General features: G+C 44.3%; 1 protein-coding gene across 1 annotated transcript in view; it reads left to right on the top strand.

Moving 5' to 3' along the window:
- VPS50 (VPS50 subunit of EARP/GARPII complex) overlaps nt 1-17,664 on the top strand; it is a 367,497-nt gene that overhangs the window by 330,922 nt on the left and 18,911 nt on the right. The window contains exons 22-24 of the mRNA XM_077490790.1: nt 3,312-3,392; nt 5,670-5,818; nt 12,658-12,754. Of these exons, the coding sequence (XP_077346916.1) occupies nt 3,312-3,392; nt 5,670-5,818; nt 12,658-12,754 (327 nt within the window). The remainder of the gene's footprint in view (nt 1-3,311; nt 3,393-5,669; nt 5,819-12,657; nt 12,755-17,664) is intronic.

Genomic DNA, 17,664 nt, shown 5'->3' with positions numbered 1-17,664 from the left:
CTGCTTTACTTATCTTCAGTGAACAAAAATATCAAAACTATTCTTAGGGAATATCTGGGGCTCTAAATAGCTCTACTGTTAGAAACCATAGAAAAGACATTTAGACTAAAGTTCTTATTTTTATCATGGAAAAAAAACACATATGCAAGAGTCAGGGAAGCTGCACACCCCGAAAAAACTGAAAACATGGAAAAGTTCCCTACTGAGTTTTTTAGCAGCAAGAATAGACAAATTATTTATTGTAAAAAAAATGATTATTTACTAGAAAAGGTTCCATGTACATAGGAATTTAAAATATGAGCTCTGGTTAATACATATACAGCGGGGTAACCAAAATTGCTGGTGAAGCTATACATTTTAGGGACAATGTGTTACAGATTACGTTACACCATAGAATGAGAAACCCTGATGCATTACGACCCCTACATTCGTGGTCTTCTTCAGGGGGTTTTTCAGCATTCTAAAAAATACATCAAAGAATGTTTTTTTTACCATTTTAACATTTACAGTAAGAGTAGAAAGCTACTTCATTTATATTATCATGTATAAAACATACATTGCTCTGTATCTTTGATATATTTACCCCTCAAATGATGGACCTCACATAACCAGAGACTTAAAAGCGGTTGTATTCAAGTGATTTAGGACCTCCGCATGCCTCCTCAGTGTCCTTCCAGGTGAGTCTCCAATCCACAGGGCTTGCAAGAAGTCACATGTTACAACCCCGGGGGGGGGGGGGGGGAGGGAAGGAGGGAATAAGAGTGGGGGCACCTGCAATTTGTAATTAAGGCGATCAAAGTAGGATAGGCAGAGATCATGTTCATAGGGATTCTTGTAGTGGCTCCTGGCTGTACATCCCGCTGGGTGTAATAAATCAACTATATATGCTGCGTACACACGATCAAATTGTTCGGCGCACTTAGTCCATCGGACCGCATTTCACCGGACAATCCGATTGTGTGTGGGCTTCATCTGACTTTTTCAGCGTAAAGTCCGGCGGACTTAGAAAGTAGTTTTGCAGCCCGATCTTTCCGCCAGACTTGGGTTACAGTGGACAATACGTTCGTGAGTATGCTAGTCCGGCAGACTAAAGCCGCGTACACACGGGCGGACTGTCTGTCCAACTTAGTCCGCTGAAACACATTTCAGCGGACAGTCCGCTCGTGTGTGGGCTTCAGCGGACTTTTTCAGCGTGCAGTCTGGCGGACTAAGTCTTTCGGAATTTCCGTAATATTGTGCGTCCAACTTTGGTTTCAGCGGACAGTCCGCTCGTGAGTAGGCAAGTTGGACGGACTAAGTATGGCGCATGCTCAGAAAGGATTTACACGCCGAAGGTTGCATTGCAGTGTATTGGACGTCGCATTTCTAGTCCCGTCGTACGTGCTGTACACGTCATCGCGCAAGCTTTCAACGGACTGTCTGTTCATCGTGTGTGGTCAAGTCCGTTCATTCAAAAGTAGGACGGACTGTCCGTCGGATTGTCTGACGGACTTAGTTGGCCAGACAGTCCGCCCGTGTGTACGCGGCTTAAGAATGACACATGCTCAGAAGCAAGTACAAAAAGGAAGCTATTGGCTACTGGCTATTGAACTTCCTTTTTCTAGTTCCATCGTATGTGCTGTACGTCATCGTGCTAGCAATCGCCGGACTTTCCGTGTGTGGCCAAGTCTGCTAGGTAGAAAGTCCGCCGGACTATCCGCCGGATTGTTTGCCGGACTAAGTACACCGGACAATTCGATCGTGTGTACGCGGCATTAGAGTGACTCTCTATTATGGTGTGTTTTGATGTCTTAATTGAGTGTTCCAAATAATAAACCCCTGAAGTCAGATGTTATATTATACTGCCATAATTGAAGTGATAGTAAGTGAGAGTTAAGTATATAAAGTGAGAAGGACGAGTGGATTATGGGAGTGGCAAGAGACGAAAAAATGGGCATGTGTACATTGACTGGAATGCTTAAAATGGAGTGCAGTTATGTGTAGAAAATGGTATGGCATAAACAAGGAAAAAAGTGAAACCAAATGTGAATCATGGGAGAAAAGGATATGTGCCAGTGATGGCGGATTATGGTTCCTGGCAGCGCTGACAGCGGAGGAGAAAAAAAAAAAAAAGCTAATCACCGGCTCACCTTAAAGGGACATCGGTCCCGAAGAGGAAGAGCAATTATGCCTCATAATTGCCACCTATCTATGCCCACAAGTGCCACCTATCTATTTTTAGCGGCGCTTTACCGTTGTCTTCGCAGAGGTTTTCAGCCGATAGCGGGGCACTTTTAATCCCTGCTAGGGACCGAAAAAGGGTTAAAACCACCCGCAAAGCACCGATGCCCATTGATTTCAATGGGCAGGGGCGCTTTAGGAGTGCTGTATACAAAGATGCGGCTTGCAGGATTTTTTTTGGCGTCATGCCAGCGCACCAATTCAGTGTGAAAGCACTCGAGCTGTCACACTGGAGTGAGAGGCGAGGCTCTTTTACAGGAGCTATTTTTATAGTGCTATAAGCGCCTCAGTGTGAAAGCAGCCTCACATACTATCACTTCAATTATGCCAGTATAATATAACATCTGACTTCAGGGGTTTATTATTTGGAACGCTCAATTAAAACATCAAACACTCCATAATAGAGTCACTCTAAGTAGTGGATTTATTACACCCAGCGGGACTTAGTCAGGAGACACTACAAGCACCCCTATGAACATGATCTCTGCCTATCCTACTTTGATCGCCTAAATTACAAATTGTAGGTGCCCCCACTCTTAGGGGTTATTCTGGGGTTATAAAACGTGACTTCTTGTAAGCCCTGTGGATTGGGGACTCACCTGGAAGGACATTGAGGAGGCATGCGGAGGTCCTGGATCACTTGAATACAACCGCTTTTAAGTCTCTGGTTATGCGAGGTCCATCATTTGAGGGGTAAATATACTATCATAGATACAGAGCAATGCATGTTTTATACATGATAATATACATGAATTAGCTTTCTACTCTTGCTGTAAACGTTAAAATGTAAAAATGGTAAAACATCTTTCTATGATGTATTTTCTAGAATGCTGAAAACTCTCTGAAGAAGACCACTAATGTAGGGGTCGAAATACATCGGGGTTCCTCATGCATCCTATGGTGTAACTTCACCATCAATTTTGGCTACCCCACTGTATATGTAGTAACCGGAGTTCATATTTTAAACTCCTTTGTACAATGAACCTTTTCTAGTAAATAAAATCAATTTTTTGCAATAGATATTTCCAAGTTCTTATTTTTACTCCATTTTATCCTAAATATTCCCCTGATATTCTTCTCTTCTATTCCAGTATGAATCCACTGGGCTCGGTCTAAGCAGCAGTCGGCTCAGAACAACCTTAAACAGAATCCAGGAAAGTCTCATTGATTTGGTAAGATTTTGACAAGTGGCTATAAAATGTATGTTTTGGTTCTGTTCACACCAATGTTTTCCTTCTAGAAGACATACTCGGTGTTATACCGTGTGATTCTGCAATTTCTGTGGGTGTCAATAAAAGTCTCTCCTTATGGCTGAAGCACTCTTAACATGTATTACTAATAATTTAATACTGTGCGGTGCCACTCTGAATGCTTATCTTTAGCCTTTTTTTTTTTTTGGGATTACATGAAGGTGGTGTGTTGTTCTCGGCTTAAAGCGGTAGTAAAAGTGCTTTTTTTTTTTTGCAACCTACAAGGTAAAGTCATAATGTTCTAGTATGCATCACATACTAGCACATTATGTGAGAAACTTACCTTAGAACGAAGTCCTCCAGGGGCGCTGTAACCGCTGACAGAGCTTCCATCTTCACCAAGTCTTCCTTTCGGGTCCACGGACTCCGGCTGTGTGAGTGGCCAGAGCCGCGATGACGTCACTCCTGGGCATACAAGCAGGAGCCGCTGTTTACAGCACAGGACTCTGATGGAACGACCCGGCTTTGGCTCTTCTCTCATCACTTCCTTCTCTCACAGAAGACTATGAGAACAGTGGAAGCCATGGGCTCCTGCTACTGTCAGTCAAATCCTGTGAGGAGGGAGTGGGGGACGTGCTCTATGTGTCTATGGTAGGGTGACCACATTTCCAAACTGCCAATCAGGGATAACCCCCAGCATGAACCGGTGGGTGACATCACAGAAGGGCGGGGCCACCCTGTGACATCACTGGGTGGCCCGCCCCTTACCTATTTAAGCATTTGTTTCATGTATGTTAGCCCAACATTGCAGGTGGCCACTTAGATTCACAGAGTGTAAGTGTATCTAAGGCACTAAAGTTGTGTATATAAAACCCTGTACTTTATACTACAAAAGGAATACAAATGATCTGAGGGATCTGGAGTAAAAACTGGACATACACTGACCTACCTGACCAATACACTGACCTACCTGATTCCTACACTAACCTAGCCGATTCCTACATTGACCTCCCTGATCCCTACACTGACCACTACACTGACCTACCCGATTCCTACCCCCTCGATTGAGAGAGGGAAGGTGGGGGAGAGAGAGAGGGAGGTTGAGTGAAAGGGGGGGTGGGAGAGGGAGGGTGGAGGAGAGAGCGAGGGTGAGAAAGGGAGAGTGGTGGTTAAGAGAGAGGGGGGGGAGAGAAAGAGGGAGGGGTGGGAGAGAGAAAGAGGGAGGGGTGGGAGAGAGAAAGAGGGAGGGGTGAGATAGAGGGAGGGGTGAGATAGAGGGAGGGGTGAGATAGAGGGAGGGGTGAGATAGAGGGAGGGGTGAGATAGAGGGAGGGGTAAGAGAGAGGGAGGGGAGGGAGGGGTGGGAGAGAGAAGGAAGGGTGGGAGAGAGAAAGACGGGGGAGTGAAAGTGACCCTCCATCCCTGCCTGCAGTCTCTCCTGTGCCCCCTGTCTGCGGGTAGGTGTGTGTGTGATGCACCTACCTCCTGCCTATCCTCGTCTTCTTGATGGGCTGAAATCCTCCTCTGCTTTCAACACTGGGCAATGAGGGCGGGGGGCTCTACCAACCAGTGGGCAGGATTAGAGTCAGGTGGAGCTGACTGTTCCCAGTGTCGGTTTCAATCTGGTCCCGTAAGAAAGGGGCCCGGGACACAGATGTCAATTATGGGTTAATCCCAGGCAATCCGGGACATGTGGGCACCCTGGTCTATGGATGCACACAGCCTGGTGAAGGAGCTTGCCCACACAGGTGCGCCCTTGGCACACAGCTGTAGAGGATAGAGGGCTGTAGATAAACAGGTACAACCTATGCAGGAGTATTTTATTCATATCTGTGTATGACCTGAGGCCATTCACTTCAGTGGATATATGTAAGGGTTTACAATCCCTCTAAATATAATAAGCACTTGTGACGCCTTGTCTGTTTAAATGGCACTGACTTGTAGCAAGAGCATGTTATTAACAGGTAACATGCACATCCCTTCCAGGGCTACCTTTCCCAGCACTTGGTATCAGCCTCTTGCAATCCTTTGTACAGCAAAGCTTAGACTGAAAGATGGTGAGGCAGCACAGGTAGAGGAGCCAGTCAGTTGTTTTGCAGTGCTCATTTGCTAACCGTTAACATTCTGCTAGCATGAGTGAGCAGAAGAACAGAGAGATCAGCTTTAGTTTGGAATGCTTTTCTTGTATTTGTTTGTTGGGACTCTATTTCAGTTAATTCCTAGCTAAGGCTTAGTCATGTCTGCTTTGTGTAATTCTAGGAAGTGTCTGGGGAAAATTCTGGATCTCTGGCACCATCCGAAGAAAGAAAAGAGAAAGTTCCGAGTCCACATCTCAGCCAGTTGGTTATTCTGACGTCTAGCAATACTCTGTATGGCCTCGCCCAAAGAGTGGTGGCTACAGAGTCCCTGTGAGTATATAGTACACACCCTGCTGGGTGCACCCAGCCTGAGCTACAGTGACCTACAACAGCCCAGTTCATGTATGATCCACAATAACCGGTCCACTTATGATCCACAATAACCAGTCCACATATGATCCACAATAACCGGTCCACTTATGATCCACAATGTGGTGGCTGGTGTTTTTTTTCTTCTTTTGAGGGGGCGGCAAACAGTAAGTGTTTTTACATATGATCCTGCTGCTCTGACACTGGCACATAGAAGGCCAGTGTGTGGGTAACAATGCACAGGCCTGCATACGGACTTCTATTGTTTACATTGTGCCGGTGCTTCAATGCGGTCATCTCTGTGGGCAGAGGCTTTTATTCACCTGGTGCTGCACACAGCAGGCCATGTGTTGGACACCAGGTAGCTGGCATAAGTGAGAAAACCCTACATACAGTCATATGAAAAAGTATTCACACCCCTATAAATGTTCCACATTTTGTCATGTTACAGTAAAAAAGGTAAACGTATTGTATGTTCTGTGAAGCCCTCAGAGGTTTGTTAGAGAATCTTAGTGAACAAACAGCATCGTGAAGGTCAAGGAACACACCAGACAGGTCAGGGATAAAATTGTGGAGAAGTTTAAAGCAGGGTTAGGTTATAAAAAAAAAATATCCCAGGCTTTGAACATCTCACAGAGCACTGTTCAATCCATCTTCCAAAATGGAAAGAGTATAGCACAACTGCAAACCTACCAAGACATGGCCGTCCACCTAAACTGACAGTCCAGGCAAGGAGAGCATTAATCAGAGAAGCAGCCAAGAGGCCCATGGTAGCTCTGGAGGGAGATACAGAGATCCACAGCTCAAGTAGGAGAATCTGTCCACAGCTATTAGTCGTGCTCTCCACAAATCTGGTCTTCATAACAGAGCGGCAAGAAGAAAACTATTGTTGAAAGGAAGCTTTAAGAAGTCCTGTTTGCAGTTTTTGAGAAGACATTTGGGGGACACAGCAAACATGTGGAAGAAAGTGCTCTGGTCAGATGAGAACAAAATTTTACTTTCTTTTTCATACATCATGGGACACAGAGTTAGGCTAATATTCATTACCTATTGGGTTATATGCCATCTCTAGGTGACTGGACACTGGTTGACAAAGTCTTGTTGACAGGAAGTGATCTCCTATATAACCCCTCCCATACAGGAAGTACATTCATTTTTTTTTTCTGCAAGGTGGATGGGTATGTTTTGTTTGAGCTCTCTGAGCTCCAGGTCTCTAGTCCCACAAACTGTTCTTAAATGAATCAAGGGATTGACCCATCGCATCCATTTGACAGGCTTAATATGCTTAGATAAATGGTACCCGAGCCTCGCAAAGAAGACACAAGATTCTACAAGGTTTTGCCTGTAGGGCGACCTCCGGGTGCTGGACCCTGTGAAGTGGAATCCTGGACACCACAGAACTAAGCCATTCCTGCAGGCTGCTGTACAGGTCCAAGGGAGTGGACCCTAAACATTTAAAGGGTTACCCATTCCTTGAAGATCCTCAAGTGACAGGAACCCACCGTGATGGGTGAAGATTGGGCCCTTAGTTTCTAAGCTACCCTGCGCCTGGACGAATAGGTGAGACCCCCTTATTTACTTATTGTGGGGTCTCACCGAGGCTTTTGGTCCAGACTCTTACCGAGATGGTTCATTCTGAGCCCCCCCCCCCCTATTCCTCTTTGGGGTCCTGAGGCCTCTTGAGGTCACACAGGCTTTCCCCTTACACCCACTGTTGGAACAGGTGGTGTATGCTGATTGGAAACATTCTGACAGGATTTTTGTTTCTCCTAAGAGGTTTTTCCCTTTTAAATCCCATGGATAAAAAGTTTGCTAAGAAGTGGAGCATGCCAGCCGTAGATGCAGCAGTCTCTTCCCTAAACAGGAAATTAACTTGTCTGGTGGATAATGCACAAGTAACTGGAGTCATTATTAAAGGCTTGCCTTTCCTTGGCCAGTTCAGCTATTCAGCCAGCTGTTGCCGCTATTGGTATCTGCCAGTCCTTAAAGGATCAGGTCAGACGGCCTAACAGGCCTAACCAGAGGATGATCTTGCTGAAAATAAGACAGATATTCCTCGAGCGCTTTGTTTTGCTGTTTGATGCCTTAAAGGATTCAGTACAGTAGGTTTCTCATTTGGCTCTCTTGTCTGTACATATGTGCAGACATTTGTGGCTTAAGAACTGGTCAGCCGAGCTCCCTTGTAAAAAGTTATTGGCAGGATTCCCCTTTCATTAGGAATGTTTATTTGATGATGATTTGGACAAATATATCCAAAAGATTTCTGGAGGGAAGAGCTCTCTACTTCCTGTAAAGAGACACACCAGACGTCCCCCGTTTAAAACCTCAGGGACTGCTTCATCAGGTGTCTCAGCGCCAAGGCGGTTCCGCCAACAGGGCGCTAGAGCCAGGGGCAAGCCACAAGGCCAGGGCCAGAAAAAGCCCTGGGTCCAAATCTCTTCTAAACTCGGCACCAAGCCCTCCTTTTGAGGGGACGCCCTCACTCTATAGGGTGGGGGGAAGGCTGCTTCACTCTGCGGACATTTGGAGTACAGTGGTTCCAGACCAGTGGATCACCTCGACTATATCCTGCGGTTACAAGCTGAAGTTACGGGGGGTTCCCCTTCAGAGATTTATAAGATCCAGCGTTCCCTCGGATCCTCCAAAAATACATTTATCGTTTCAGGCACTACATCATTTAGTGCATCAAGGAGTGATTGTACAGGTTCCTATATCCGAAAAGGGCACAGGGTTTTATTCAAATCTGTTTATAGTTCAAAAACCAAACTTCCTTTTGCTCAGCCTCGTGCGACGGAAGAGAGATGACTGCATTCCTTGGATGTTGTCTGGCCAGTCAAGGTTTATTTGTCAAGATCTGCGGAGATCCGAGGATGAGACTCCTTTTTTTGTTTTACAAAAAGGACCCAAGAAGGGCAGGCAGCTTCCAAAGCTTCCATTGCCAATTGGGTCCATCAATTGGTCATTCAGGCCTACGGTCTGAAATGTAAAGCTCCTCACTTTAGAATGAGAGCCGATTCTACCAGGGGTGTAGGAACCTCCTGGGCTTTTCACCATCAGATATCTGTGGCTCAGATTTGTAAGGCCGCTACCTGGTCTTCAGTGCATACATTCACGAAAGTTTATCAAGTGGATGTTCGAGCAGCCGAGGATTTGGCTTTCGGTCGCTGTGTACTGTGGGCTGCCGTATAAGGTCTGATGGCTATTGTTTGGCAGGGTGTCTCCCTTCCCTCAAGGCTATTGCTCTGGGATGTCCCAGTAGGTAATGAATATTAGCCTGACTCTGTGTCCCATGATGTATGAAAAAGAAAATAGGATTTTTTTCATCATACTTAGCTTTAAAATCCTTTTCTTTGAGTACATCATGGGACACAGAGATCCCCCCCCCCCTTTTTTGAGGATTCAGTGCTTGCTACAAAACTCATGTACTTCCTGTATGGGGGGGGGGGGGGTTATATAGGGATCACTTCCTGTCTAAGATTTTGTGTACCAGTGTCCATGCACCTAGAGATGGCGTATAACCCAGCAGCTAATGAATACTAGCCCATGATGTACTCAAAGAAAAGGATTTTACAGGTATGATGAGAAAATCCTATTTATTTTTTGACCTAAAAGCAAAATGCTGTGTGTGGCGGAAAACTAACACTGCACATCACCCTGAACACACCATCCCCACTGTGAAACATGGTGGTGGCAAAATCATGTTGTGGAGATGCTTTTCTTCAGCAGGGACAGGGAAGCTGGTCAGAGTTGATGGGAAGATGGATGAAGCCAAATACAGGGAAATCTTAGAAAACCTGTTCGAGTCTACAAAAGACATGAGACTGGCGTGGAGGTTCACCTTCCAGCAGGACAACAACCCTAAACGTACAGTCAGAGCTACAATGGAATGGTTTAGATCAAAGCATATTCATGTGTTATAATGGCCCAGTGAAAGTCCAGACCTAAATCCAATTGAGAATCTGTGGCAAGACTTGAAAATTGCTGTTCACAGAAGCTCTCCATCCAATCTGACAGAGTTTGAGCTAATTTACAAAGAAGAATGGGCAAAAATGTCACTCTCTAGATGTGCAAAGCTGGTAGAGACATCCCCAAAAAAGAATTGCAGCTGTAATTGCAGAGAAAGGCGGTTCTGCAAAGTATTGACTCAGGGGGCTGAATACAAATTCCCCCCACACTTTTCACATATTTATTTGTAAAACAATTTTGAAAACCATTTTTATCATTTTCCTTCCACTTCACAATTATGTGCAACTTTGTGTTGGTCTATTGCATAAAATTCCAATAAATACATTTACGTTTTTGGTTGTAACAAGACAAAATGGGGAAAATTTCAAGGGGTATGAATACTTTTTCGAGGCGCTGCAGACTCTATCACTTTAGTTAGAGCTACACGGGTCTGAGGACTCTTTCCACCCTCAGTCCCTTTCCCAGAAAACCCAAAATGGTGGTGTTGCTGTCTCCGTGGTGCAGTCCCCTGCTTCCACCAAGTGCCATTGACGCTACTTTCTCACAACATCTCATTTTCTTCCATTAAATTCTCAGTTTTAGCCCCAGCCTGTTTCCTACATTTGATGTGTTTTTCTGCTCATGTATTCCTACCTTGCAATTTATAATGTATAAAATGCACTCAAAAAATATTTTGTTCTGTGATGATTTTCCTAAAAGCTCAAAACAGTTTTTTCCTATTACTGGGCTGGAAGGGCTCATTTGGCAGCTACGTTGTGAAGACCCTGCATGCTGTGTCAGCCAGGATTAATATGCTGACGATGTTTCAGGGTGTTATTGAAATGAGCATCCTTCGCACATTGAATCTAAGGGCATGCCATTCTCACTCAGCCTGACTCCCCATGACACCATTTTGCATCCTGGCAGCGCTGCTAGTTCGTTAAAACTGGTCATTTAATTTAAAACTGAACATCAAAACCGACCTACACTGTAAATTTAAAATGGTTCTAGAGGCAGACAGTTTTTTATATTTACCTAAATCTTATCTCGGTCCAGCACTGTGCACGAGAGCAGCAACTCTCTTGGCTCTCTCCTCTCTCCCTCTTCATTGTCTCAGAGACAGCAGCGGGGGGGGGGGGGGGGGGGGCGAGAAGCACCGATGGGATAGAAAAGTAATGCACCCACCAAATTTAAAGATTGGTAAACTGCATTAAATCATTTTTTTTTTTTTAATACCGCTTTAACGGTGTATTAATGAATATAAATCCATTTTAAAATGTCTCTTTATCTATTAGGAGTTCATCTGTAAGTCAGGCTCTACATACACACACCAGCCACTTTATTAGGTACACCTTGCTAGTACCGGGTTGGACCCCCTTTTGCCTTCAGAACGGCCCTTATTATTCATGGCATAGATTCAACAAGGTATTGGAACATTCCTCAGAGATTTTAGTCCATATTAAAGTGCTAGCATCACGCAGTTGCTGCAGATTTGTCGGCCGCACATCCATGGTGAGGATCTCCGGTTCCACCACATCTCAAAGGTGCTCTATTGGATGAGATCTGGTGAGTGTGGTGGCCATTGGAGTACAGGGACCTCATTGTCCAGTGGTGAGATGATTGGAGATTTGTGACATGGTGCATCGTCCTGCTGGAAGGAACCATTAGAAGATGGGGACACTGTAGTCATAAAGGGATGGTTATGGTCATCAACAATACTCAGGTAGGCGTGGTGTTTAAATGATGCTCAATTGGTACTAAGGGGCCCAAACTATGCCAAGAAAATATCTGCCACCATTACACCACCACCACCAGCCTGAATCATTGATACAAGGCAGGATGGATCTATGCTTTCATGTTGTTTAGGGCAAATTCTGACCCAACCATTGGAATGTCGCAGCTGAAATCGAGACTCATCAGACCAGGCAACGTTTTTCCAATCTTCTATAGTCTAATTTTGGTGATCCTGTGCAAATTGTAGCCTCAGTTTCCTGTTCTTAGCTGACAGGTGTGGCACCCAGTGTGGTCTTTTGCTGCTCTAGCCCATCTGCTTCAAGGTTTAATGTATTGTGCATTCAGAGGTGGTATTCTGCGTACCTTGGTTGTAACGAGTGGTTATTTGAGTTACTGTCGCCTTTCTATCATCTGCAACCAGTCTGCCCATTCTCCTCTGATCTCTCACATCAACAAGGCATTTTCCTCCACACAACTGCCGCTCACTGGATATTTTCTCTTTTTCGGACCATTCTCTGTAAACCCAAAAGATGACTGTGTGTGAAAAATCCCAGTAGATGAGCAGTTTTTGAAATACTCAGACCAGCCCACCTGCCACCAACAACCATGCCACGTTTAAAGTCACTTAAATCTGCTTTCTTCTCCATTCTGATGTTCGGTTTGAATTTCAGCAAGTAGTTTTCATTGAGTCGCTGCCATGATATTGACTGATTAGCAAATTGTGTTACCAAGCGATTGAACAGGTATAGCTAATAAAGTATCTGGTGAGTGTATAGTCATGTCTTCTCTCTCCCGCCATATGTGAAGGACTGCCCCGTAAGACACCACCATTCTTTCACAGTGTAAATTAGGACTATAATGGTTTCCGCTTCCTCAAATCAAACACAAAACTGTCTTCCAGCTGTTCTGTAATATTTACTGTTCTGGCCACAAGCTGCTTCTTGTGATATTTCTTCCGCCTACATATTGGATTATGATCTGTGAGCCAACTGCCTTCGAAGCCAGCAATTATAGTCAGAATGGCCGTGTTATCTATTGATTGAGCAGATACACCAGCTCTGTATAGTCGTGTGTCTTCCCTGCTCTGTGAACCTCATTTAACCCGCACAATTGTTTTTCAGGGTCTTCTTGGCGGAGCAGTTTGAATCTCTGCAGGCTCATCTGGACTCTGTGATGCCGTCTGCGAAAAAGCCTTTTCTGCAGCAGTTCTATTCTCAGGTCAGTGGAGGAATGTCTGACGTGTTCTCCTGAGCCCAATACACCTGCCTGCAGTTTGAGGATACCTTGGTACAGTGAGGGAGATTACAGGCTGTGGTGATTGGAAAATATACAGTATATACCGTATTTATCAGCGTATAACACGCACCCCAAGTTTAGGAGGGAATTTAAAAGAAAAAAACTTTTAGGAGGGAAGTTTAAGGAAAAAACTTACATTTAAATGCCCATCAATGCAGCCTTGTCAGTTTCAATTGCAGCCTTGCATTGCAGCCTTGTCAGTCATTTGCAGCCTTCTATTGTAGCCTTGTCAGTCATTTGCAGCCTTCTATTGCAGCCTTGCCAGTCATTTGCAGCCTTCTATTGCAGCCTTGCCAGTCATTTGCAGCCTTCTATTGCAGCCTTGCCAGTCATTTGCAGCCTTCTATTGCAGCCTTGCCAGTCATTTGCAGCCTTCTATTGCAGCCTTGCCAGTCATTTGCAGCCTCGTTAGTTTGTTTAGCGCCGCCGAGATACAGAGCGGATGTCCTGTGTATCTTGGTGGCGCTCGGTAGTTCTCGGCCTTTGGGGTTTTTTTGCCCGCAATCGGCCGTTCTCGGCTATTTTTGGCCGTTCTGGCCTATTTTCGTCTGTTTTCGGCCACACTCGGCAGTTCTCAGCGGATTTCGGCTTTCCAAAAGCCACTAGAACGGCTGAAAATAGCCAAGAACAGCCGAAGATAGCCGCAGAGAGTGGCAGAAGGGGATAGAAACAGCGGGGGATTGGCGTATAATACGCACCCCCGATTTCCCCCTGATTTTAGGGGGGAAAAAGTGCGTGTTATACACCGATAAATACAGTAATTAAAGGCGATCTACTGACTCCTTTGAAAAATATTAAATACAGTATTTCGTTTTATTACAGTTATTTAAAACAGAAGGTTTGGGGTTATAAAAAGAAAAAAGAAAAATCTATAGTCAACTCTGTGCTGCAGCATCGGTCCCACGTCAGCTCTAAGACCAAGAACTGTGTGATCACATGGCCACTAATCGCTCAGTTCTTGGTCTTCTCATAGAAAGTGATGACTGTCAGTCACAGCTCTCTGCTCATTCTCTCCAGCACTCACTGGAATGCTGGGCTAGAGAGGGGCAGGGGCAGCTGGCACAGGTGTGCGCTGAGGAAGCTGTGCTGCAGCATCGGTCCCACGTCAACTCTAAGACCAAGACCTGAGTGCTCACATGGCCACTGATCGCTCAGTTTTTTGGTCTTCTCATAGAGTGATGACTGTCAGTCCCAGCTCTCTGCTTATTCCCTCCAGCGCTCTCTGGAATGCTGGGCTAGAGATGGGCAGGGGCAGCTGGCTGAGGAAGCTGTGCTGCAGACTGAGCACATACTGTGAATATAGGTTGTCATTGACCCGCCCCCTGATGGAACATTACCACTCCTGCAGTCGTCTTCTTGTTCTGGTGATGCCACCAGTACTTCTTCCTCCAGTGGGGCAGTTATGTTTTTACAGGGCTCACTGGTGTTTGTAGTATAATGTGTGAGCCTCTCTCACTCCTGCAGTACTGTGAGCCAAACTTGCCTGATAACCCTCCCAATAGGGGGCATTAGTTTGTACCTTTAAAGTCCCGTATCTCCAAGCTTTCTTATCTTAGAAATAGCCAGCTTGGCTCACAGTAAATGTGCAGGATTGTTGTTCTGCCCGGAGAGCACTGCCAGTTGTGTGGAGAGGGTAAGTATAGTTATTTTTGTAATACATGGGATGGGGGGGCCACAAATATAAAACATTTTTTTTTAAAACTAGCTGTCATATAGAAAAAGGTATTTATGGGATTTTAAAGGTGCAATAATACAAAAATATGGAAAAATATACATTTAATAGATAATATTATTAAAAAACAGTGAATACATTACCGTACATTCAATAGATGAGAATGTCGCGATCATGCGATGTTGTACCCAAACAAAATTGACGTCCTTTTTTTTTTTCCACAAATGGAGCTTTCTTTTGATGGTATTTTGATCACCCTCTGCGCTATAAACAAAAGAGCAACAATTTTGAAAAAAGTTTTTTACTTTTTGCTATAATATCTCCAAAAAATATATAAAAAAACAAAAATTTTCTCTCGGTTTAGGCCGATGTGTATTCTACATATTTTTGGTAAAAAAAAATCACAATAAGTGTATATTGATTGGTTTGCGCAAAAGTTATAGCGTCTACATAATAGGGGATAGCTTTATGGCATTTCTATTAGAATTTTTTTTTTTACTTAATGGAGGCAAACTGCAATTTTATCTTGACTGCGATATTGCAGAGGACAAATCGGACACTTTTGACAAATTTTTTGGGACTATTGACAATTATACAGCGATCAGTGCTATAAAAATGCACTGATTACTGTATAAATGTCGCTGGCAAGGGAAGGGGTTAACACTAGAGGGCGATCAAGGGGTTAACTGTGTTCCCTAGGTGTGTTCTAACTGTGGGGAGGATGGGACTGACTAGGGGAAGAGAGAGATCGGTGTTCATACTTGGTATGAACACACAATCTGTCTCCTCTCCCCTGCAGCAGCAGGACACGGGAGCGCGCCTGCATGATTCCCTCCCGAGGGAGAGCACTTCTCCAATGGGCACTCCAGAAGAGGCAGGAGTGCCGCTGAAGGACCCCAGAAGAGGAGGATCGGCGCCACTCTGTGCAAAACCAACTGCACAAAGGAAGGAAGTATGACATGTTTGTTTAAAAAAAAAAAAAAAAAAAAACGAACATTTTAGATATCCTTTAAAAACCACTTCCGGACCACCTGCCATCGTTTTACGCTGCTATTTTGAAGAGGGATACTGTTGTTATGGTAGCGGCTAGCTACCCTAACCCTGGTATCCTCTTCTTCGGTGAGTGGTCCGCTTCAAGATAAAACTGGTCTCTGCAGTGGATTCGCCATGAGATCACTTTTATCAGTGGCGGGAGAGCGCCCCCCCCACCACCACCACCACCACTCTCCAGTGCCCTCTGCCACTTACCGGAGCCGTCGGTAGCAGTGGAGGCGATCGGATCCTCTCCCTAGCCTGGCATGGAGACGAGTGAGGGGAAGATGGCCCCCACCCGTTTCCATATTATTGCAGGGCAGAAGCGACGTCAAAACTTCACTTCCGCCCAATGCTCTTAAATGGCCTTTTTTTTTTTTTTTTTTTTTTTTTTGCATTTAGTGTAAATATGAGAATTGAGGTCTTTTTAACCCCAGATCTCATATTTAAGAGGTCCTGTCATGCTTTTTTTTCTATTACAAGGGATGTTTACATAACCGGAATAAAAGTGATTTTTTTTTTTTCTTAAAGAACAGTGTAAAAATGAAAATAAAAGGTAAAATAAGAAAAATTTTTTTTTTTAAATGCGCCTTATCCTGACGAGCTTGCGTGCAGAAGCGAACGCATACGTGAGTAGCGCCCGCATATGAAAACTAGCTAACTTTACTGTTGTCTTATTTTTTTATTCAAAAAGTGCGATTGTTAGACCGCTGTGCAAATACGCTGTGACAAAAAGAAGCAACCGGCATTTTATTCTGTAGGGTGTTCGAAAAAAATATTAAAATGTTTGGGGGTTCTCAGTAATTTTCTAGCAAAAAAAAGTTTTTAACTTGTAAACGAAGACATTAATCGAGTCATTGAATGTACCGGTGAGAATTATCGTACGAATATACATTCAAAAATCTACTAGTGTGTGGCCAGTTTCGGAGCGGGCACACCCACAAATTCCCAGACAGCCATCAGAGCAGTTCCCGAGAACAAAGTTTTATTTCAAGATGGAAGAGATGGAAAGCTCACTGGTGACAATAACCAAAGGACATTTAAAGCTTGCATCAGGTTTAAATAATCGGATATTATAAAATTAGCAGGTGGAATAATTCTACCATTTTGTTATCATGTAGATCTAATGACAGAGGCTCTCAACTCCTGTCCTCAGGACTCGCTAACAGGCCAGGTTTGCAAGATAACTGAAATACATGACAGGTGATATTACTTGCTGCTCAGTGATTGCCGTATTCTAGTCTGCATCTTCCCAAGGTCATCTTTATCTGGCCTGTCAGTGGGTCCTGAGGACAGGAGTTGAGAACCACTGTCTTATAGAGTGTGAAAAACCAATCGAATAAAAGACATGGAATGGGCACACTGTACATAGTCACCACCCAATAGTTATACTTATCGTGGATCTTTCCCTTGCTGCTGCCTTTATCTCCTGTGTAAGGCAAGCCATACATTATCCAATGATCTTTTGTTGGCATAGAAAATTGTTAAATTCCCCCATCAACACAGTTGGCGTTGATGGGGGAATCCCTCCCATAGCGCTATTGTGTTCTGCCAGGAGCCTTCCCCACCAGCACAATACAATGATCACTGCTGTTGGCTATATCTGCCGGCAGTGATCTGTCACAAAAAAAAAAAGACAAACTGGTTGCACTGAAGTTGATTAATGGATCAACTTTAGCATAACCAGCCTTCCTATGGATGGATAGAAATGTAATCGGACAGATTTCAGTCTGTCTATGGCCAGCTTAATAACTTGACTACTGGGCACCTTTGCCCCTTCTTACCAGGCCAATTTTCAGCTTTCTGCACTGTCACACTTTGAATGACAATTGCACGGTCTTGTAACCCTGTATGTACCCAAAGTAATTTTTTATCTTTTTTTCACACAAATAGAGTTTTCTTTTTAGTGGTGTTTAATCATCACTGGGGTTTTTCTTTTTGTTTAACAAATGAAAAAATACAGAAATCTTTCAAGAAAAAAACAAAAAAAAACATTTTTTTAGTTTGTTATAACATTTTGCAAACGGGTAATTTTTTTTCCTTCACTGATGGGCACTGATGTGGCAGTATTGATGGGTACTGATGAGGCAGCATTGATGGGCACTGATGAGGTGGCACTGATGAGGTG

This window comes from Lithobates pipiens, unplaced genomic scaffold, assembly GCF_037356315.1.
Source record: "Lithobates pipiens isolate NorthernLeopardFrog02 unplaced genomic scaffold, aLitPip1_a1.2 Scaffold_19, whole genome shotgun sequence".
In the NCBI taxonomy this organism is placed as follows: domain Eukaryota; kingdom Metazoa; phylum Chordata; class Amphibia; order Anura; family Ranidae; genus Lithobates; species Lithobates pipiens.
The sequence above is the reverse complement of the archived record's forward strand: the minus strand, read 5'-3'. Positions and strand labels throughout refer to the sequence as shown.